The 23,476-nt window shown below is 40.1% G+C and overlaps 3 protein-coding genes across 4 annotated transcripts; all 3 read right to left on the reverse strand.

Annotated features, from left to right (window-relative positions):
- Window positions 1-494: 494 nt before the first annotated feature.
- Window positions 495-4,579, reverse strand: isg20 (interferon stimulated exonuclease gene). Its single transcript, XM_061676869.1, has 4 exons — window positions 4,525-4,579; window positions 3,358-3,924; window positions 2,026-2,226; window positions 495-954 (listed from the first exon to the last, which is right to left on the reverse strand). The coding sequence occupies exons 2-4, from the start codon at window positions 3,811-3,813 to the stop codon at window positions 754-756; spliced, it is 858 nt and encodes a 285-aa protein (XP_061532853.1). The 5' UTR covers window positions 3,814-3,924; window positions 4,525-4,579; the 3' UTR covers window positions 495-753.
- A 1,410-nt stretch (window positions 4,580-5,989) lies between these two features.
- On the reverse strand, window positions 5,990-14,711 carry adpgk (ADP-dependent glucokinase). Of its 2 annotated transcripts, none has more exons than XM_061677865.1 (8): window positions 14,496-14,711; window positions 13,022-13,245; window positions 11,792-12,017; window positions 11,631-11,693; window positions 11,339-11,459; window positions 10,150-10,346; window positions 9,312-9,410; window positions 5,990-9,091 (listed from the first exon to the last, which is right to left on the reverse strand). In XM_061677865.1, exons 2-8 carry the CDS (start codon window positions 13,237-13,239, stop codon window positions 8,531-8,533), a joined length of 1,485 nt encoding a protein of 494 aa, XP_061533849.1. In that variant the 5' UTR covers window positions 13,240-13,245; window positions 14,496-14,711; the 3' UTR covers window positions 5,990-8,530. The 2 variants fall into 2 exon arrangements, with proteins under 2 accessions (XP_061533849.1, XP_061533847.1); XM_061677863.1 differs by having other exon boundaries at window positions 5,990-9,094.
- Window positions 14,712-16,587: 1,876 nt separating this feature from the next.
- Window positions 16,588-20,681, reverse strand: snx22 (sorting nexin 22). Its single transcript, XM_061677866.1, has 7 exons — window positions 20,432-20,681; window positions 19,889-19,972; window positions 19,676-19,780; window positions 18,928-19,022; window positions 17,932-17,964; window positions 17,285-17,352; window positions 16,588-17,167 (listed from the first exon to the last, which is right to left on the reverse strand). Exons 1-7 carry the CDS (start codon window positions 20,498-20,500, stop codon window positions 17,061-17,063), a joined length of 561 nt encoding a protein of 186 aa, XP_061533850.1. The 5' UTR covers window positions 20,501-20,681; the 3' UTR covers window positions 16,588-17,060.
- Between the last annotated feature and the right edge of the window lie 2,795 nt (window positions 20,682-23,476).

The raw sequence follows: 23,476 nt of genomic DNA on the forward strand, positions 1-23,476 counted from the left end.
ACGGATGGCGAGCAGTAATCTGCTAAATCTGCTCCAAAAAGAAAGCGATTTGAGGAGCAACGTTATGCGGCTTGGCCGAACAATGCGGCCTCTGTGCTTTGGCTCAAGCGTCCTACATCAGGGCCTCCGCAGACAGGACTCAAGTACATACTCAGTGGCCACAACATTAGGTACAGCTGCACAATCGGCCCACTTTCTCATGAAGGTACAGAGCGTAAAAGGTCTACACACCCCTGTTCAAATGCCAGGTATTTTCTGATATAAAAAAATGAAACTAAGTTAAATCATTTCCCAAAAAAAATCCACCATTAATGTGACCTATATAACCTGTACAACTCAGTACAGGTTATATAAAAATAAAAAAATCTGATCTTTTCAAGAGGGCAAGTAAAAAAAATATATTCCCATAAATTCCAATGGAAAGTTTCCAACCTTAGGCCTTTGTGAAGTGGTCCGTCAGTGTACAAACAGAACAAAAATCAGAGAAGGGACAACATTCCTTTGATTTTATTGGCACCTTAAAATTGAGACGCGAAAGAACAGCAGCACAGCAAGTCAAACGCAAACAGGAAGATAATTGCAACTTCCTGTTTGCGATGACAGTAACACTCCATTGACCTTTTCAGAATTATTGTAAACAATAGGCGCCAGGGTACTTCGGGGTGGCAGAAAACTCCTGTGCAATCGGACTTTCTGGCACCCGGAAGAACTGTAAACGTAACGCCATGCTGAAAAGAACTCTTGGAGAATAACTTAGAAAGTGTTTGCCTCTGAGTCGCCATCATCATCATCATCACCTCCAACTGGCCAGTATTCGTCCTGCATGTACTGCGCTGAGTGGTGGTCATCCGTCAGGTGGCTCTGCAGCTCCCACTCCCACTCGCCTTCCACCATTTTGTAGAGGTCCAGCGCCGCCAGGGCGTCCTCCACTGAGCAGTGGCCCTTTTTGCCCACCTGTCGGGTCAGAATGATCACTCTTCGTTTATTTGAGGGTCAAAGGTAGTAATCTTTGACCATTTCAATGCGATGTTGAAAACCATCTCAGTTGGCATCAATGATATGCCAAAGCAACAGGTGGCGCTATGACCGCACACCCCAAGGCCATTTTAGATGATTGGAAGACTAAAGAAAAAGGAACTAATATGCGTGGACTTCTTTGGGAGTTTGTTTGAAAATATTTGCAAAATAGCTGAAACGTATTTTTTTCGGATAATTGGCTTTTCTTTGCAAGATTTTTTAAAATGGAAACAAAAATAATACTAATAGTCATTTTTGCTGCTAATAGTCAATTTTTTCATTTTTTTCTTATGATATAAGATCAGTCATGTTCTAGGTGGAATATTACAAGAAAAAACGTTTTTGTGGATATACTTTTTTCAAAAATGTTTGATTCTAAAAAAAAAAAAAGTGTCATAATATACATCATGTAATAAGGGAAAAGTGTAAAGCTACATTAACAGTCAGTTTTTAAAAATAATTGTAAAAACATCTATTAGTGACATTTTTTAATTTGTAAGATGAAGCGACTACGCATTTGTTTGGTCACAAAAAGTACAATGCTATCGGTAAAAAAGCTGTCAGTTATTACAGCGGGAAAAAGCTGTTTTTTTTTCACAATAAAAAGCCGTAATATTCCAAGGAGGCGAACAAAAATGTCATATTAAAGCTGCAGACATACATAAATGAAGTAATGTATGTTGTGGAGTAAAAAAGTCAAGCTACTAGGATTAGGTGAGTTTTTTCGAAAAAACTGCCGTTGGGCAGTCGATGAGCGTTTATGTGCCATGTGTGCCCCGCATCGTCAGCACGAGTCAGCCGCTGCGCCGTCGCCAGCCGTCAGATGCAGTTCACTAAATCAAAACGCGCAATATGTTTTCACCGTCCTTGGGGGCGAGAATTAACAACAACCGCTGGAGCGCGGATGAGGCTTCACTCTACCCGCAGTGCGTGAATGGCGAGAAGGTGCGCAAAACACTATTAAGTGACTATTAAGAGTGGTTATTTTTATAGTATGTGCGTGCTCACCTGGATGCGTCTGTTGAGGAGCTTGCGGGCCAGGACCCTCAGGGAGACGCAGCGCTGGCGGGGAAAGCCGGCTAATTGGGCCAGGAGGCACGTCGCGCCCGTGTCCCTGACCATGTGACTCGGATGGAGGATGCGCAGCATGCCAAAGTCGTTGTGGATCGAGTGTCCCACCACCACCTTGCCTTGAAGAATGCCAGTGATCTACAGGAGATGAGGGAGGCAAAGAGCTACTGGTCAAGGTTGTTTGATTTGATAAGCATATTCAGCCCTTTCTTCTGCAGTTGTATTGGGGTTCAGAAAGTGAGTTTCTGCCTGGGAGTAGTATCAGAGCAGTTAACAGAGGTGGGGAAACATCTGTACAGAATCTCACTAAAAGGAGCACACCCATTACATTTTTGGAAATATTTGATATCTTTTCATGGGACAACGCTGAAGCAATGAGACTTTACTAAAATGTTAAGGAGTCCATTTGCAACGTTTATAACAGTGGAAATTTACTGCCCCCCCCCCCCAAAAAAAAAACAATAACTGGACACACACCCAGCCATTAATGGCTAACTGCTGGCAAGAACGGTGAATACACCTCAAAGTCAAAATAGCCAAATTGTTTCTGAAGTGTCGATATTTGGTGTGGCCACCATCAGGTTACTGCACTGGCTTTACCAATGTGGACACTTTTGTGAGATACAGTAGATCAGGGAATTCCATAACGCCGAGATAGTGGTGGGAACTTAGACACTAACTTCTCCCACGCTGTTGTTTTGAAAGCAATTGTCCCTCTCAAACAAGTATTTTTTTTTAGCTATTCACTGTGGTGAATAGCTACAATCTGTGAGTAATTGACTCCCCTGCCCCAAAAGGTTTATAACTGCCTATATATTTTGTCTAAATGAAGCTCCGCACCTCACATCAACATTGTTCCTCGGCACCACGATGCCACAAGTTGGTGCTAAACCACTGCCCTTTGTGTAAATGAAGCTCCCCAACTCACTTCAACATACTTCCTTGGCACCGAGATGGTGGCAAACACTACGTTTGTGTAAATTAAGTTCATCAACTCATTTCAACATCATACCATGGCACCAAAATGCCAAAATTGAGCTAAAGCACCATTTTTGTCAAAATGGAGCTAAAGCACCATTTTTGTCTAAATCAAGTTCCTCAACACACTTCAACATGGTTTGTTGGCACAAAGACGCCACAAGATGGAGCCAAAGCACTACTACGGTCAAATGAAGCTCCTCATCACTTCAACATAGTTCCTGGGCAACAAGTGTTTATTATTCGAGTTCTGTGTGAAAGTTTGCTTGACGAGGTGTCCGCAGGCCTCACCTCCTCTCTGGCCTGCGCGTACGGCGTGGCGTCTCGCAGGTGATGCGGCCGGATGCCGCTCCAGCGAGTCCTGTAGTCGGTGACGGGACGAAGCGGCCGGACGTACTTGTCATAGAGGACGTTGCCGTGGTAATCTAGGATACTGCAGCGTGCCAGTTCGCTGCTGCGCCCATGCGGTCCCGTGCCAACCATCTCGCAGTCCAGCGCCACCACGGCGGCGGCGGCAGAGGAGCTCGGGCACGGAGAGCTCCTGCCACTGGTAGGGGGGCTGCCATCGGAAAAGCCGCTGTCCAGCTCCCAGGTGTCCCTCAGGGTTGAGTCTTTATCTTTAAAGTTCTGAACATCTCTACTTATTTTGGACTCTTTGACGAGTTCATCAACAAGGCTGTCATTCCTTTTTCTCTTCGCCTGCCGCTTGAGTTTCTTGCTCGCGCACTCCATGGCATGAAAGATCATGACCTTTTTGCGCAATAATCGCTAATTGCTCAGAAGCCCGCGCGAGAAGGCCTTATTCCTTTTCCGCGCGCCTGCCATCCGCCACCGACCAAAGTAGCCGCGTCAACATTGCTGTGCAAAGAGAAACGACATGTAAGAAATCCTCAGCGGTGTTTAATTTCAAAGTTTTCAACTTTTCATGGGAATTAATAGGGAATATTTACATCTTTATTGTGACGTTTTCTGATTGATTAAACAAGACACAGTTCATATAACTTTTGCTTATTTATCCGTTAAGTAGCTATTAAAACGACAACTACAAAAAAAGTCGTACCTTATTTACGCGTTTATTGTGAGCTGTTGCGTCCACCTAAGTGACGTCACAACGTCCATACAGCGATTACGTGTATACCTGCAATGAACGCAAGACTCCTGCTTGATTTGTTAGCGCCATTTCCCACTGTCGTTCATACACACATCCAAATTAGTTCGACATAATGGCGATTTAGCGGTATGATGATGAAGCGAAAATAATAATGTGAGCGTAGAATTCCGGCAACCGGCTTTTACGCTAGCTCGAGAGCACGCGCCACTCCAGAAACAAACACATTTTCTCGTATACAAACGATATAACACCGAAGCCAACTCATTACCTGTGGTTGAACGACGACAAAAAAATAACGCATATAAATAAATATAAAGAAAAACGTGCGTTTTGAGGGTGAAAATTACCTTCAGTGGTGGCACGTGGACAAAAGAGGTCGAGCCTTGACAAGTTCGACCAAGGTTCCACCTGATTGGCTAGTTGTCTTCCTTGGCGCTGTTAAACAGGAATTGCTCACAACAAAAGACAGGGGCGCCATCTGTCGGTTTGGAGTGGACACTTGTGGCAAAAATGTACACACACAAGTACTGTAAAATCGCTCAATCATCGCAATGTTTTTTTTTTTGTTTAGTTTTTTTTTGCTTGAAGCAATTCATCAACTTCAGTCCTGATCAAAACGAAGTGTGAGTGGAATTTTTTAAATCATTTCAATTTTATAAGAAAATGAATTAAATTCCATATATTAAATAGTAGGAGGTGGGGCTTTCATGGTTATTAAGAGTCTTGGATATGTCAAGGATTAGCCACAAAAATTATTTGATTTCATATCACAATTTACACAAAATAAAAGCAATTCATGAGTCGGCCTACAATGGGGAATTTTTTTGAATTTGAAAGAAAACACTAAAAATGTCAAAAATCACTATTCTGATTTTTTAAAATGATTTTGTACTGTAATGACAGAGGGATTACAAATGGTGCTTGATGAGCGGTGATGAGCCATTTTTGTCCACAAATTTGTCCGGAAAGGGTGTTTGGAGCTACAATACATAAAAAAATACAAACTCTGTCAAATAAATTTTGTTGCTGATCATGACATGTCAAAGAATCAGCTCAAACTACTATTATATGGAAAATAAAGCACTTAAAAAAAAACATTTATTCCAAAAATAAAACTGGCATTTAGAAAGTTAAAATCCTAAAAAAACATATTTAATATTTTGTAGTTTGGAGCAAGTCTGAAGTTGTTAGCAAGAACAAACATTGATTTAACATGTTTTATAACCATGTTTTGTGCATGTATATTTATATACATACACACATACATATATATATATAAACATACATATATATAAAATGTCTACAGAAAGGAGGGGGTCACCAACATGGGGCCCGTGGGCACTATAGGAAGCACCCAAGGATCACATACGTAGCCTGCAGACCTGTTTAAAATAAATAACTTACCAGTGATATGATTTTTGTTTCGCTATTCTTAAATTTAAAAAATAAAAACTTCCCTGTGAACTTTCCCCAAAGGTTATTTTGTTTGTACTATTTTTTAAATCAGTCTTGTATTAGTATATAAGGAATGACAATATTCTATAAAAATTGTACTATAGTTCAAAGGTCAGTATTGTAGCATGACACCAAACCATAGGGACAAGCTAGCAGCGCAACAACAATGAAATGGTTAACCCCAAAGTAATTTGAGCAAATGTTATTTCTGAAGTGCATAACAACTGGTAGCCCTTTGTATTAAAATGTAGTAAAGTAGCTGTTTAAGATTCAAACCCCAAACCGTGAGCCCGACATGCTAACCACTAGCGGGCCATGCTATCCCCACAAAACATTCAAGCCACAAACGCTCGTATATAACAATAAGCATTTATTTGATATTGGCATAATATTTTGTCATACATTTAGTATGGCCCTCAGAAGACTAAAATGGCCCCTTTTGGGGGAAAAAAATACAACCTCTCTCCACCCCTGCATTATGAAAAAAAAAAAACATCTATACAGGAATATCATTTCTTCTTCTTATGAAGTCATCCATCTATCATTTCTTTCCATCACAGTTGGCCTAGCACAAGACACATTACAGTACAAAGTTTAATGACATGTTGAGAGACTAACAATAGACTAGATTGTACTTGCTAAGGGAGGGGACGTAGTTACATTCACCTTTGCGGCCCGCCTGCCTTTTTCTAGTGCAAAGAGTCCCATGTGTTCAACTAAAATTGCCAGGTCGGCTTTGCATTAAGACGCCATAGTTCAGTGCCTTCACTGGCCAGCTGAGGTAATTGGAGCACAAAAATGAAGTCAAACATTGTTTTTCAGTCAAATATACATCGGAACTTCCAAAGTCGAACATTTCAGACTTCAAATAAAATCTTCTGTCAAAATATGCCTCAAAAGTCAAACAAAAGTCATGGTTACATGTGAAGTCTCCAAAAAAGTAAGACAAACTCCTTGTTTAGATTGTTCTTTGGCTTTCGTGTGTGTTTTACACAATGCCAATGATGGCAAAGACGAAATGTGTGATAACCGCAGAACCAAAAATGGACCATAACTGCATCATGATATGGTCTGGCCATTCAGTCTATAAACACCACGAGGTGACAGTACTGCAGGTGAGTAAGTTTTACTTGTCTTAGATTAATTACACAGTAGTTAGCTTCTCTATGTTTGCAAGTAACTTAAAACAGTTCAATGTTTTAATGATGACCACATTACATGACTTCCCATGGAGGAAAAAAAAACAATGTTTTAAAATGAGAACAACTTGAAAGTCAACCTGAAACAGATTATTTTCCACTTCGGACGGTCACAGCAATATTTGTTTGTGCTTTGCACCTTTAAAGTAGAACAATTATCTGGGGGAAAGAAAAAAAACAACTTTTTTTAATACCTTCTATCTTCTCCAAGGAACTCTAAATGTACTTTTTTGTACACAAATGCAACAAACTAAGAAAAACACGTGACAGTGCGTGTGTGACAGACATTCTACAAAGTAAACGTTAAGTCAGTTTTCATTTCAATGTGAAGATTTTCTTCAGAAGGCTATGTCCACACATCCACAGGTTTTATATTATGGTCTTAAAAAATAAATACCGTAAATAAAAAAATCCAAACATGTGAACACATTTGAGGGCCGCCGTGTGCATGCCAAAGCACCAGGTGGTGCTATGACCTCTAAATGGTTAGCCAATCACAAAATGAATTGTCTTCGTTGTGACAATGGCTAAATAAGGAAAAGGGGTATGACGTGGACTGATAGTAGAGTCGGTTTTCCCTATTCATCAGTGGGGGGGGGGAACAGCACACCTATCCATTATCTATTGAGCCTATCCCAGTGTCTCTGAACAAAAGGTGGGCTGCACCCTGGAATGGACACAACAATTCGCACTTATGGACAATTTAGAGTCTTCAATGAACCTAAGATGCATGCGTCCAATGACTTTTGTCCAATGAACATTTGACAGTTAGCCACCATGTGGATGACTGAGCAGAGGTGGATGAGGTTTACAACTTTTACTGCGTGCTTGACTTCCTGTTATATTTGGTCCCCTTTCCTCTAGTTTCTAACCAGGATACATTTTAGAAAAATATTTGTGTGTGTGTGTGGACATAGCCTCGGTGACTTTTCCCATTTGGACCTGAAACGTGAATATGCGAGACTTCTCCGAAGGCACACCCTATGGTTGCAAAATTCTGGGAATTTTGAAAGTTGGAAACTTTCCATGGGAATTAACAGGAATTTACAAAACAGAGCTGGCTGTCCACCCTTTATCGGAGGCCAATGGGCCATTACTAATGGGGAACTTATGGTATATATAGTGGGGGGAAATATATTTTAGCCTGATCCATTCTTGACTAAAAGAAGATTTCATTCCAGTACCTTGACTTGCGAGCACCCCAACTTTTTAATTTTTACGAGTAACAAACTATTGCTTGGGCGGTACATTGTGTCATGAAATGTAAATTACGAGCAAGCTTTAGCGCAAACGGCGTGGGTTCGATTCCCTGCCAGTGCCCAATACTCAGCCAATAGTTAATTTTATTTATATATATAAAAAAAAAAAAAGAGTGGGTTGTGTTAGGAAAGGCTTCCAGCGCCAAACAAATCAAACAAGTATAAAATCGCAAATATGCAGGGTTTCTATGTATTTCCAAAATTCAACAGCTTAACTTCCTATGGAAACTTCCTGGAAATTTTCCACTCTTTTGCAACCCTAGGCACACCGAACTTCAAGAAATTGGAGCAAAATTTTGTAAGCCCCTTCAACTCAAAGACAGCGCAGTGCCGACCCTCCTTCCCCGTGCATAGAATCCGACCTCGGGCGTAGGCAGGTGGCGTGTTCGCAGGCAGGATTTCCAAAGTGTCCAGATGAAGACGCAGAAGCACCTGCACGGTCAGAAGGGCTGCTGGCTCTTTAACTCCGAGTAAACGAGCCCCTCTGCCGAGATGGCGTCGCCGAGCCCGACCGTTCGAAGCGGCTGCTTGCACACCAGCACCGGCGTCATGTGAAAGGTGACGTTGCCCCGACGCCACACCGTCACCGGAGCTGCCGGGTCGAGAGACAGCGCCACCCGCGCCTCCGAGTGCGAACTGTGAAACCGCAGCGGCGCCTTCAGCTCCACCTTGGTGGCGTCGACGGTGCGGGTGCCGCACGCCTGGCTGCTGGCCACGCGCGCCCCCGCCGTCACCGCCGCCACCTGGTTGGCCCAGTAGCCGTCCACCGTGGCCAGCACATGGTACGCCAGGGTGTGGAAGTGGACGCGGGTCAGGTCGGCCTCCGACGAGGGGTCGCTGCGACCGTGGCGCTCCAGGATCCACAGGAGGATGTCGCTGACTTGGCCCACGTCGGGGACGCCCTTCCACGTGGCGAGGTGAGCGTGAGGTCCGCCGCCGGCCTGAGAGAGGAAAAGCAGCTCCTGCTCGTTCAGCCCGATGGAGCTGACAATGGGCATGACCTGCTAACAGGAAGACACAAACACGTCATGAAATACAGTCAGTCGACAGAAACTTTAAAAAGGGGACACATTGTAGGAAATTGACTTTTTAATTACTTGTACATTGTTAGCTTGCAGCTGCGTTCATGTATGAACTCCATTTCATCATCTGTGATTGCCTGTATACTTAAAAAAAGTTACGAAACATAACTTCCATTTCTACGCTGTTTCGAACATGTACCTCCTGCATGATGCTGTTCATGTAGTCTCTGTCCGTCATGCTCGCCAGCTCCAAGTGGATGGGGATGTCCTTACCAATGTCAGATATGGCTGCCACCGCCTGCCAGGAGGGAACACAGTCAACTTTTAAAAAACAATCTTAGAGCACATTGACTTGAATTAACTTAAGGTTGTTGTAATACATCTACCACCAAAACTTCAGCCCATTGTATACACAAAAAGGCCATTAGTTGCACCCACAGAATTTAATTAGAACCAATAGAAGAGCTTTATCATCTTCTTTATTCAGCTACAATATCATAAAAATTAGCCTTTTTTTTTTTTGGAAAGGCAGACATTTTGAAACAGCTTGTGCTGGATCTTATTATATGTGGAGATTACACATTTGTACCTATTGTTGTGGTACTAAACATAAGCAATGAGTAAGTCTGAGGTGGCAAAGTACTTAAGTAGAGATACTGTACTTGTTTAAAAAAAATATAAATATGGTAAAAGTACTGATTCAACACCTTTAACTAAAAGAACAAAATGTACACATTAAATGTACTTAAGTACAAAAGTAAAAAACGAATTCTTACTGTCAATTATAAATTATCCATTTTGATAACTTGGCACAGTGATTTAATATATTTTTTTTAAACAAAAAGCTACCGTTGGCTCAGACTTTTATGCTATATGTGTTCAAATATAGGTTGTAAAAGTAAAAAGTTTTCAGAAAAATAAATACTCAAGTAAATATACCTGAAAAATCTATTACAGTAATTAAGTATTTGTAATTCATCACTTCCCATCACCAACATTAGTCACCCGTAGTCTTTAAGCCACGTGCGTTTACAGACCTCTTTGAGCCGCTCCTCCCACAGCTGCCTGCCCTGGCCCTCCATCATGTGCAGCCCAGACAAGACCACCAAGTCGGGCTGGAACTCCTCCAGGCTCGCCACGAATGTCTCCAGCGAGCTCATCTCCCCGTTGGACACGTCGTGCGAGAAGATGAAGCGGTTGGCTTGAGGCGCCCGCGTTGAACCCCACTGCTCACCTGGTGACACAAAATCTGTAAATCCGACAAAAGAAAAAACCCGGGCGACTAATCCAGGGTGTACCCCGCTTCTTGGCCAAAGTCAGCTGGGACAGGTTCCAGTTCACCCTCGACACCCGTACAAAGCAGCAGAGAAAATGGATGAATGGGCGGATGAATTAAAACAAAAAATAAATAATTAACTGCTTTTTTTATAAATATGACCTTTTTTAAATGTCTTATTTCTGCTATTTTATGGATTTTATTCTCGTAATATGTTTTTCGTTTTCGGTCTGTAATACATCTTTAAAACCTGTGAAGGAGAAAAATATATGCAGTATTACAAGAATATAAAACTGTAAATTTGTGACTGAAAACAATTGCAAATTTACAGGAATAAATTCATATTAGAAGAATAGTTATTCACATTTATTAATCCTGTGTGAGAACTTAAGCACAGCAGCCAGCAATATTTACACATACACAAGTTTTAATGATATATTGTCACCGTGTATATAGCAAGTCTGTTCAAATGCCAGGTTTTTGTGATATACAAAAAGAGACCAAGATCAATCATTTCAAAACTTTCTCCAACATAAATGTGACCTGTAAACTGTCAGGAAAAGCCTACCAGAACAATCTGAACTTCATTTGGGCACAAATGGTGGCAGGTGTGTGCCGACTCCAATTTAATGAGTTTGAATGTTATTGGTTAGTCTAAACACAGCTACATCCCCAGTTGTAAGAGGGTGTGCACACTTGTGCAACCACATTGTCTCAGTTGGTCATCTCAATAAGAGTTCTTTTTTTCAGTTGAGTTGTACGGGTCATAGCTCACATTAATGGCTGAAAAAAGCTTGTAAATGATTGAACTTGGTCTCATTTTTGTGTATCACAAAAACCTGCCATTTGAACAGGGGTGTGTAGACCTTTTATATCCACTACACTGTATGAACAAGCAAACAAACAAAAAACGGCATTCAGGAGGAACTTATTAAACGAGTGCACATTACCTGCTTTGTATTCCAGGATGAGATGGTATTCGTCCGTCTCCTGCAGAGAACCCGGCGGAACAACGATCTGCTCATCCAGCATCTCGTGAAGTTTAGGCCCCACCGGCCCACATAGCAAAACCTGCAGTGTTAAAAACAATTTCCTGCAGATCTTGATTGAGAATTTGCCTTCTACGATTTGCGGCAGGTTTAAACCCCACGAATAGTAAAAGTTTACTGTATTAACAAAAACAGTGCAACAATTCCTCAACCCTTCACTCCTGGAGGGGGAGGCTTGGAGCAAAATGCTTACCATGAGAGCCGGATAAGTGGCAAGCTTCTGACCGATGAGGGCGGCGTTCCCTCCGACATACAGCTGTACGACAGAAAGATTGAAAGTTTGAGGTGTAAGTGGCAGCCCAAGAAGTAGAATTGGTGTGGCGGGTGCCAGGTGGGCGGTAGGTAGGCCGTCACCTTGGCGCCGGGGTACTCGGCCGCTGCCCGGGCGATCCTCCGGAAGACCTCCTTGTCGCTGAAGAAGCGCTCGGCGGCCGCCCCGCGCTCCATGAAATGGACGAAGGCCTCCCGCAGGTCCTCTTTGGAGTGCAGCACCTCGTGATCCAGGCCGCTGCCGGGGTCTAGGGCCAGTGCCTGCAGCAGACCCACTCCGGACACCACCACGTCCACGCAGGCATTCACCCTTAACCAGGGACAGGAAACAATGGATTAGGGGGTCCAAACCTTGCTGCCTGTCATCTGTTTTTAGCGGCATACGCTAAAATGAACCCGTTTTGTTTTTGCCTGCATTGTACAACAGTGGTGGCTTGAGATACGAGTGACCTGACTTCGTTCAGCCGATTCTTGCTTTGGCTAGTGAGCAAAAACAATACAAACGCTGTATGGTGGCAGTGAACACAACTCACTCAGTTGAAGTGTTCTGTCAAACTAAACATAAAACAAAGAATTACACATCGTATATTTAAAACTACCACATAACCTTGCCTTAAAGTCTGCTGGCTTGATGCTAACACATGGGTAAATGCCATAGAAGGGCTAACAAATAGTATCCATCGCTGATGTTGTAACCCTTCAAACAACAAATAGTGGAACACATAATATAAGAATACTCAGAGGCATATATTCCTTATCCTCTGCAAAAAAAACAATTTTACTGGAGCTTACTGAAGAGTTGAGACCGACTCCATGTACAGTGGAACCTTGATGTAACGGACTAATGGGGGGAGCGGTCATCCGTTACATCACATTGTCCGTTAAATTGAAGCACTCTTTTTTCGTGGCATAAGAACAACAGTCGAGTACAAAACCATTGTTTTGTACTTTTTTCCATAGGCTAAAAACACAGACAACAATTCAAAATTGCTGAAAATACATATTAACCCTGTAGTTGTATTTTATTGTAGTTTTCTCATACAGAGATTAACCACAATGTTATTCCCACAAATTAAAATAAAGTTAACCTGCAACAGATTGTGTTGCGTCACCAAATTTTGAGCCTGACATCTTCAGATCTAAATGAGGACACTTTGGGAAAAACGAGTAGCGTGCAACAATCTTCTGGTGCTCAGGACACATTCCTCATTTTAAGAAGATCTTAGGTCAAGCCCAGACATGCCTGAGTAGACAAACAAGCCTCCGGTTTGCAAACGGAGCAGGAAACATCCAGCAAGCAGACGTTAAACCTACCCTACGGCCACTCTGGTCCACTGCCGCGTGGGCAACGTGATCAGCGAGTCCCAGGCGTTGGAAATGACCTGCTCCAGGCGGTGCTGGCTCTGCGGGGACGAATGGGAGCTGGCCGGGCTGATGTAATGGAGGAGCTGCTCGGGAAGTTCGGGGCAGCCGTGGTAGAGGTAGCCGACCGCCAGGGCCAGCAGGGCCGCCACAGACGCCTTCCTCCACATGATGCGCTGCGGAGGCAAACACAATGAAAATAAGTCGGGTCTCTCCCGTGGGAATTCAGACAATTTCCCCAAGATGAAATATTCCACCCATCCATTTTCTAGAAACAAACAACCCTTCAAACTCACATTTTAGAGTCTTCAATGAACTTAAGACCCCGCATACCGAACAACACGGCCAAACGCAACGTAACTGCGCAATCGTAAACAAATTACAGTGGGCGACTCACAACCGCACACCTGGTGATTGACTCTTGCAGACGTACCACCAACTCACTGTAATTGAAAAACTGCGACCCCCGGTGATCTTATTGGGAAACAATATTTTGAGAGTCAATGCCAATAATCGTTAACCCCCCCCCCCAAAAAAAAACCTACAAGATTGTAATGTGTTATTCTTATAACGAAAATTGCACTCTATATTATTGTACAGTACTTTATAAGAACATAGCATTAACTTAATTAAGAAAAAAACAGTTTGTGTATCATGATTCATTGCGATTACGAGTATGACGATGGTTTGAACTCCCAGGTAGAGGTGCAAAAACCAATCGATTAAATGAGAACTAAACAATTATCAAATTAATCAATAACAATTTTTGATAATCAATTAGACGTTTAAAGACCTTGTTTGACTTAAAATTGTCCAACTCAGCAGAATTTCAGCCATTCAACAGTAAATATTAACATTATTGTAATAATAAAGTAGACAAATTATCTGTTTTATCAAAATATCTTCTACTTTGGAAAATAATTATGAACATTTTTGCCTATTTTCTGTCATGATACGCGCCTAACCAGTAACTGAATAATAATCAGTTTATGTTTGTGCATTTTCTGCGCTGTCAATTTGAAATAATGTCCTGTGTTTGAATAAAGGGATGGAAAGTTAAAAAGTTTTTTTAACAATCCTTAGTTGCAGCCCTACTTGCAAGTTTCCGCTGAAATTATTTTGGGCTGAACTGCAAATTGCACGCCTTTTGGGTTGTTCGACTGAACATATTTTTACAATTGAGGAATTGTTATAGTATAGTTTTCTTCCTCTGCTAACGCTAGCTAGCATACCGTGTTGTCTTTTTGAGTGAAGTTCGCCCAAAATTAACGTGCCAATAGTAAGTAGCTCTCGGCCGCTCAGAGGAACGAGTCATCTCATTAACAAACATATTTTCCATTTATATTCCTCCACGTCAAGTTTTTAATCACTCAAACTGTGGGAGCTAAAACGCTTAATGGCTGACAAGAGCGGTAGCAGAACATACCAGCGGTCCGAGGAGCAGCCTTCAAACGTGTCGCCGAGGAACGTGTTGTCGTCTCCCGGAGAACCGCATCAAGGGCGCTAATCTCGCTGGACGCTGGCCGCGGAGAGAGAGGGGAAGCACGGCGTCATTGAACGGGCGAGAAGCGGTGTAGAAGGTAAGTGGAAGTCCCACAGGGATCGTAAGCGCGCCGCCGTCAGCACACAGCCAAACACACTTCCGCCTTCCCGCACGACGCAAGCGCAGTACGGACACGCTGGCGGTTGACAGAGGACTTCCACGGTTGAGAACGCCCACATTCGTCTATTAATAGTGTCTTATCCATAGGCTTGGTAGGACCCCTGCTTCCAACGTAAATCAACAATATAGTCCATATTTTCTTTACCGGATTTTACGACTAAAGAGAAAAAAACACACACACAACATAAAATAGATAAATATTCAATACAAATGACTTTGACTGCAGAGTTTTTTTTCTTCCAAATTTGTAATTTCAATGTTTTCAAAATTGTTTATGAATAATGAATTCAAGTCATTTGGATGGGTACAGACAGTGGATATAAAACGTCGACACACCCTCGTTCAAATGCCGCATTTTTATGATAGAACGCAAATGAGATCAAGATAATTGATATCAAAACCACCATTAATTATAGCCTGTCAGGAACATTTTACTAGAACATCTTAACTTTGTTTGGGGTTAATCCGAGCCTCTTAAAATGGCCGCAGTACCATTTAACGTGAGTTTGAATGCTGACCAGTTCAGGGTGTACCCCGCCTCTCGCCCGAAGATGGCTGGGATGGCCTCCAGCACACCCCCGACCCTAGTGAGGAGGAGTGGTACAGAAAATGGATGGATGGATGGATGGATGGATGAGTTTGAATGTGATTGGTTCATTCAGAACAAAGCCACATTTCCAGGTATATGAGGGTTTTATTATTTCAAAAAGAATTCCCACCATAATGTGATCTACAGTATGACCTGTAAAAACTCTTTTGGGAAAAACAAAACAAAAAACATATTTTCAAGAGAAGTAAAAGTAAATTGAGATAATGTGGTTGCACAAGTGTGCACACCCTCCTTTCAGTGGGATGTAGCTATGTAGAGAAAACCGATGCATATAGTTTTATTAATTAATGTAACTGTCTGCCTCATTTTCAAAGCATATACTGCTTGAGCTAATAATTAATCAATATTTAATAATATCATTTAAACATACACTATTTCTAATATAACTTGTTTGAAGAGGAAAATATACATTTGTCTTGCAAATTTTTGTTCGTGGAAAAAAACTTCTCTAAAAACACTGTCTGTAGCTCTGTCCTGTAACATAACATGTAGTGTCAAAAAATAATGTAACTTGAGATGTCATTTTAAACAGCTGACTACAGTGATGAATCTCTCAAAAGTTATCTTCTGTGTACTTTTCTGTACCATAGCTACAAGGCTTTCAGGGTAAAAAACAACAACAACCTTATAACTGATAAAGAACAATTTGTAAAGTCACCAATGTCCCCCTAACGCAAGATTAACAGATACTACAAGTCCTAGAATGTACTGCAACAGAACCTCCTGTTTGGACTTTAAGCACACTTTATGACGTTTATTAGCGATCCCAAACATACCTTACTAAAACAGGCTATTTTATTGAGCTTTCTAGTTTAGTACGGTCGTTGTGTCTGTTAAAATATATGCTTCAACAATTAGCGCACATATACATTGCAAAACATGGTCAGATATGTCAGCAAATGTTAACACGTAATCTTAAATAAATAAAAAAAATAATCATGCAAAAATGCACCATCACGAATCTGCTTCAAAATGGAAATATTACTTCACATTTTCATTGCGTTCCGGTCTGTCACATTTTCTAATAGTGGCTCTTAAAAGCATTTAAGATTAAGGGAGAAATATATGAAAATGTTGAATAAAGGATTTTCCCAAGGAAGCATAACAGTTTAACTAGACCATCATCACTCGAAGTTATCACACTCTGAACTGCATTTGCGAATACATTTATAAGTGGGATGGTTATCTGTGCAAAAATCTGAAATGACATACTTTAACATTATTGCATATTAAAAACAATCCTATCCTTGGGACCCTTGAAAGACTACTGTATATAAATCCAAGTTAGTGCTATTGATATTATTAGTTTTTACTTGTGCCCAAGTACAGTGACCTGTCTTAACCTATTTAAACAGTGACAAATATAAAATCAAGCATTTGAAAGAGGTCAAACACAATCTGTTTCTTTATTATCTACCGCATCGTAATCATTTGACAAGAGACGAAGAACAAGTGAGCAAATACACACAAAAACAGGAGTCAGCCTCAATGAAAGCAAATTACACCATTTCTGACATCCTGAAGCAAATACGTATCTTACTGAACAAGACACTACGCTACATAAAAGGCTGTGATGCTGATCCAAGATAGGATGCATTTGGCCCCTTGTGGAAGTTTGTAAGACATTTTAAAAGGACCCTCTAAAAAGTCACTTGTGCGGTAAAACCATTGAATTCTCCTGTCAATGCATTTTGATGGCCTTTCATTTTTTTCCCCACTCATTCGAGGGCTTTTGTGTCAGACTTGCTGGGGGCCGTGAAGCTGACGCGGATGTCCCTCCGGTAGAAGCCCTCAAGGACTCCCGCCAGGACAACATCAGGCAGCCCTGCAACATAGAGCAAAAGCGAGAGGTGGTGCTAGAGGCCAACCCGGGGCTCCTGTAGACCTTTTCATAACTCCAATCACACATAATGTTTATAAACATGATGAAAAGCTCAATTACCTGATCTGTAGTCAGACACATACGGATCCCGGAAGAATCCCATCACTCGCTGATGTGGGAACTGAAAACTAAAAGGGAACAAACATTATTCAGTTGACTTTTGGAAGCTTTTTCAATGAACAGATAATTACAGTGGATATAAAAAGTCTACACTTCCTTGTTCAAATGCCAGGCTTTTGTGATTAAAAAATAAAAAAATAGACCACCTTTCAAAACCTTTTCCACCGTTGTGACCTAAAACCAGTACAATCTGCGAGAAAAGCTACCCGAATAGTGGAACTTTATTTGATGTTAATTAGGGGGACTTTAAATGATGGCAGGTGTCTGACTGCGATTAAACATGAGTTTGAATGTGATGGAATCTTGTTTATTTTTGCTTCCTCCCTCGAAAAGATGTTTTTCAACAGAGTGGTGCAGGTTATAATGGTTGAAAAAGTTTTGCGATGATTAATCTTGGTTTGTTTTTTGTTTTTTTAATCACAAAAACCTGGCATTGGAATAGGGCTGTGTAAACTTGTTTCAAATATCGATTGTAGATGTCATTTATTGCATCTGTAGCATTTTAAGACCTTAACAGTGGGTATACATTAGAGTAATTTTAAAGGATAATGAAGGCCTTCATTTTTGGAACATCCAATTTTATTTACCTGTAATCCTGATTGTCCAGGTCATCAAGTGATCTGAAATCAAAGCGATTCATTCATTATCAATAATCAAAACGATACCTCATACATACTACAGCCATGTTGTGTCAAGCATTGTTCAAACTCAATGGGATTGCGGCTGTGATTTTATTGTATGAAGCTAATTATAAAAGTAATTTATTTAAAAACAACAACCAACATTATCCATTAGTTGATTTAATTGGAAAATATAATTACATTCAAATTATTTATTTATTTCATTAAAGATTTTTAAAGACTTTTTAAATAATTTTAAATTTTCATTCATTTTAACTGCATTTAAAAAAAAAAACTTTAAATGGCAAAAATAAATATTAAGTATTAATGCTTTATTTCATGACCTTTTTAACCATATTTTATTTTTATTCATTTTGAGGGCAATTTTATTTATTTGTATCCATATTTATTCCTGATTATAAATACAATATTAAATACCCAAACGCATACATTGTTTATTTCATGATAAATATATTTAATGAGCTTTGTACGTCTTTCAAGGAATTTTTATTCATTTAATGGCATTTAAATTCATACATAATAATCTAATCATTTTGATGGCATTATTATCAAGAACAAAATATGTTACATACAGTGTATTTACATAATAATATTTTCCATTCATGTATCAAACTGTGAAATAAAGTTAAATGTATTTATTTCATGACCAGTATATTTACTTCATGGCTGATTTACATATTCCCTCGACCTTAATTATTTCATGATATTTGTATATTAAATTGATTATAGTGTCCTTTCATTAATAAATTGTGAGATATAACCTTAAATATATATATTAAAAGTATATCATTTTTTTCATGACCAATAAATATATAATTTGGCTTACCATTTCATTATGATTGCATTCATTTGTGTTTAATGGCATTTGCATTTATCTAAAGTTTCAGCGTAAAAGTGACGCAAACGGAGCGAGTTCTGTCCTGGTGTCGTAAATGCTCTCACTCCATGCTGCTGATCTTGTGTCCCGTGTGATAATGTTTGACATGGAGGAAGTCCAGCAGCTCCTGCGGCACATCCTCATACTGATAGATGATCTCCTGGACAGGGCACAACATCCATTCAATACATACTTGGGCTGCAGCCCATTGAATTTTTTTTTAGAATCAATTATTGTCCCAATTATCCTATCGATTGAGTAATCGGAAGAAAATAAGATTTTGTATTATTAAACAACAAAATGTGCATGTTAGGTGCAGGTATGGTTGTTGTCCACTTGGGGTCGCCATCCTAATTTTTCACCCCAATGATAGTTGTGACTTTGAGTGTGTGTGCGTGTGTGTGTGTGTGTGTGTGTGTGTGGCTTTCATAGGTGGACCTGGCCTGGTTAAGCTCTTTTTACACTTAGGGAAATGTCAAAATGTTAATGAAAGCATTGGCTGTACTATTTTACGTTGGCCAGGAAAAAGTTAATTCACTTGACATTCTTTCCGTTATTGGGAACATTACATTTATAATAATTCACTGTTAAAACAACGGTCCATTGACTTATGACTTTTGCAAGCCACGAGCAGTCCCGAGGTCAATTGTTTTGCTTTGTGTTTGCGAACCAAAACTTATAAAACCAGTTGATTTCTTCACATTCTCTTATTATGTTTTTCTACAACACAGTGAATTAAGAGACTGGTCACAGAAGGCATTCAATTTGTAAATCATGGTACCGATATATAAGGCGTAGTACTTTTTTATTTACCTGTATGTAATCCTCCAGCTCCTGCCTCCTCTGCTCCAGAGGTTTGGTCCTCAAATGAGGATTCCTTTTACTCGGGAAATCAGGAGTCTGGATGATCTTTCTGAGCTGATATCACAGGTAAAAAATAAAATACAAAATTATCTAGTATGACTCAGCATGTAGAAGGCCTAATGAAGAATGTGTGATGGAGCAGGGACGGTCACATGGACTCACTTTTCTGTGCAGAGTCTGGAATTCCCTGCTCCTCCTCAGCACAAAATGTTTCCTCTCGTTGAACAGCACTTCAACTCGGAAGAGCTGCACAAAAGAGGCACAAAATAATAAGAAGAATCAAATAAATTGTAATAAATATTACTGCAAGTAAGAATGCGGAATGTAGTTTTTTTTTTTTTTTTTTTAACTCGATATAATGGGAAATAAAGACCACTACACGATTTAGCTGGTTGCTTACATATGGACAACGTGTTTTTGCATTTGTTCAATAAAGAAAAAAAAAGTGTCCACCGGGAGTGACCGAATGTAACTTTTTAACATTTTTATTTTACAATTATACCGTACTGTTCAATAGTGCGCTTTTACTAAGCTTCAGTGAATGCATCACGACAGGAGGCAACATGCTCGCCCGCCCCTCCAGGTGCGCACTCACCTTTCGTTTCCGTCTTTCCTCCAGCACACAAACACAAGCAAAATACAAAAAGAGAACAAAAACAAGGACAACAAAAGCAAAAGGGACTAAAGTAGATGTAAAGTACTCACCTTTTTGGACTTCCCCTCGTCGTCCACATCCCTCTCGGTGGATGGAATGGTCACTTGTATCATTGGCATTCCCGTTGTCCCACCCAAAGCATTTGGAGTGACTGTGGGTTATTTATTGATATATTTGTAAACTTAACGGTCCAGATTGTTCCAGCGAGTCTTTTTCGGAGGAGCCGTTGTCACTGTGAATGTGACCGGGTGGCGAGAGCTCAACTTGGGCGTGAACAGCAGGAGTCTGTCCGCTCGGAGATCCACCTCCACGCTAATTGGACGGTGTGCTACATCCGGGACATTAAAGGTGCAGCTGAACATACAGGAAACTAACTACCAACGAACTAGCGAGCGAATGTAACATTTTATAGGTATTTATTCTGGGTTGAACTGTTGTTTTGTTAGGTATTACATTAAGATAACAAGAGGGAAAAAAGACAATAGTTTTAAAATACAAAATTTGTATATAGACATTTTATTTATAATTTATTTCAATATAGGTAACAATGTAGAATATATATATATATATATATTTCTTCTGATTACACTTGAGTCATATTTTTGCTTGAGTCATGTTTCATACAGCCATAATACACATTATACATTTTATTATACATATATACAGTCCTAGACTATATATCTGAGTACAAATACCGTAAGTTAGACCATTTATTTGAGGGAAATTGTCAAAATACCTACCAAAAAGATGAGTGTTCTTTTTCTCTTCATTTTTTTTTCCAAATCGTAATTTAAATATGATAAAAGAAGTAGTAGTATTAGTGTAAACATAATACTGAGGCAAAAAAAAGGTGAACGATGACACAAGTAAGGCTCTGTGCATAACTAATGAATTGTGTGACTAATATGTGAAAGCGATGTAGTCCAAGGTCGAGGTTTTCACTTCCCAATGAAACACGACCACGTTAGTTTCTGAAACTGGGATGTAAAACCCCAAAACACTTTAAACAGTTCACTTACTAATTCAGAGTTTTTGTAAATAAACTTCTACAATTTGGGCCGCAACAAATCAAATACAAATTTATTAGTAACGCTAAAGTTGATTCCAGCGATGACCATTTGCTCATCCATCAGTACCTGGGGTGGCATGGCGCAGAGGTTAGTTAAGTGTACACCCAGCAACCGTCGGGGTGCCGGTTCATATCCCCGCCCGAGTTGTTGTTGTTGTCTCCCTGGACAAGACACTTAACCCACGTTGCCCACGAATAAATGTGTTTGGAGGGGCTGTAGGCGCAGAATGGCAGCCATGTTTCCGTCAGACTACCCGTGGCTATACTGGTATCTCATCACCACCTGGGTGTGACTGTGTAATGAATAATGCGTGCAATTGTAAAGTATCTTTGAGTCACTTGAAAAGTGCTATATAAGTTAAATGCATTATTATTATTCATATGAATACATTAGAAACAAACAACTCTTCCCTTGAGTGACGAATGAGGTGGTTATAAATAATGTAATATAATGTTATGAGAATACAAGTTGTATTGTCGTAAGCTTATGAGAACTATTTTGGATAATGGGAAACAATAAAACAACACACTTAAACACACTTGCAACAAGTGACAGGCATATGCTAAGCTAACCAGTAAAATGACATAGCGGTCTATATCTACACTTGTGTCAAACATCACAAACACATGGATGGACTCAAATTTAGGACACCAGTCAGATTAAATACTCGAGTAAAAACATCAATGAAACATGACTCAAGTAGAAAGACATGAAACAATCTAGAAGAAACAACACGACAAGTGGAAAGAAACATGAAACACAACTTCAATAGAAACATGAAACATGAGCCAAGTAGAAACATAACTCAAGTAGAAACATGAAAATTGAAACATGACTCAAATTGAAAGATGACAAGTAGACACATTAAATATGAATAATGCTCCAACATGACAGATGACTCAAGTAGTAAGATGGCTCAAGCATAAACATGAAATATGACTCAAGTTGAAAGCTGACTCAAGCCTAAACATTAAGTACTTATATCACTCAAGTTGAAACATGAAATATGACTGAAGTTGAAACATGACTCAAGTCGAAACATGGAACATCATGTAAAAACATAAGCTGAAATGGGACTAAGGAGAAATAAGTTACATAAGTAGAAACATGATCCAGGTAAAAAATCATGGACAAAAGTACTTTTTTTTTTTTTTTTTTTTTTGTGTGCATGAAATGAGTACGCTTACTCCACGTTGACTTCCTGTGAATGTTGTTCTTCTCACATTCTTGTTATTCCACTGTCTTTCAGGGGAAAAAAAGTGTCACAAACTTGCGCGGTGCTCTGACATCACAGCTTTTGACACACGTTGAATGAGACTGTTGGTTTGAGACAGGGAAGTGGGCGTGTGGGCAACTTGCATGAGCAAGCGTGTTTATTTTGGTTTGTGACATGTCTGGTTGTGAAGTGGAAGAATGTGAGTGCACACTTTCACATGCTGCCAGTTTGCGATGAGTGGACATAGCAGCTGCCTGGGCACTCATTCCGAGTGAAAGGAAGCACTGTCACCCATGAATAACCACGTTAGCCAACACATTCCTCTTCCACGCGCACTTTTCCCTCATCTATGCCCTTTAACACCTGACAACTGGTTCACAAATGGTGATATTATTAACCGTCTCATGAAATGATTACCTCACTGGCAGCATTAATCAAAAGTGAACATCATTGCATTCGTAAAGGCAGAATGTTTGATACAGCTGTTGTAATTGATCTCAAAAGAGAAAACATGACTCAAATAGAAACAGAAACATGACTCAAGTACAACCCGAATTCCAATGAAGTTGGGACATTGTGTTAAACATAAATAAAAACAGAATACAATGACTTGCAAATCACGTTCAACCTATATTTAATTGAATACACTACAAAGGCCAGATATTTAATGATCAAACTGATAAACTTTATTGTTTTTAGGAAATAATCATTAACTTAGAATTTTATGGCTGCAACACGTTCCAAAAAAGCTGGGACAGGTGGCAAAAAGACTGAGAAACTTGAGGAATGCTCATCAAACACCTGTTTGG

The sequence above is a fragment of the Phycodurus eques genome, chromosome 5, assembly GCF_024500275.1.
Source record: "Phycodurus eques isolate BA_2022a chromosome 5, UOR_Pequ_1.1, whole genome shotgun sequence".
Taxonomy (NCBI): domain Eukaryota; kingdom Metazoa; phylum Chordata; class Actinopteri; order Syngnathiformes; family Syngnathidae; genus Phycodurus; species Phycodurus eques.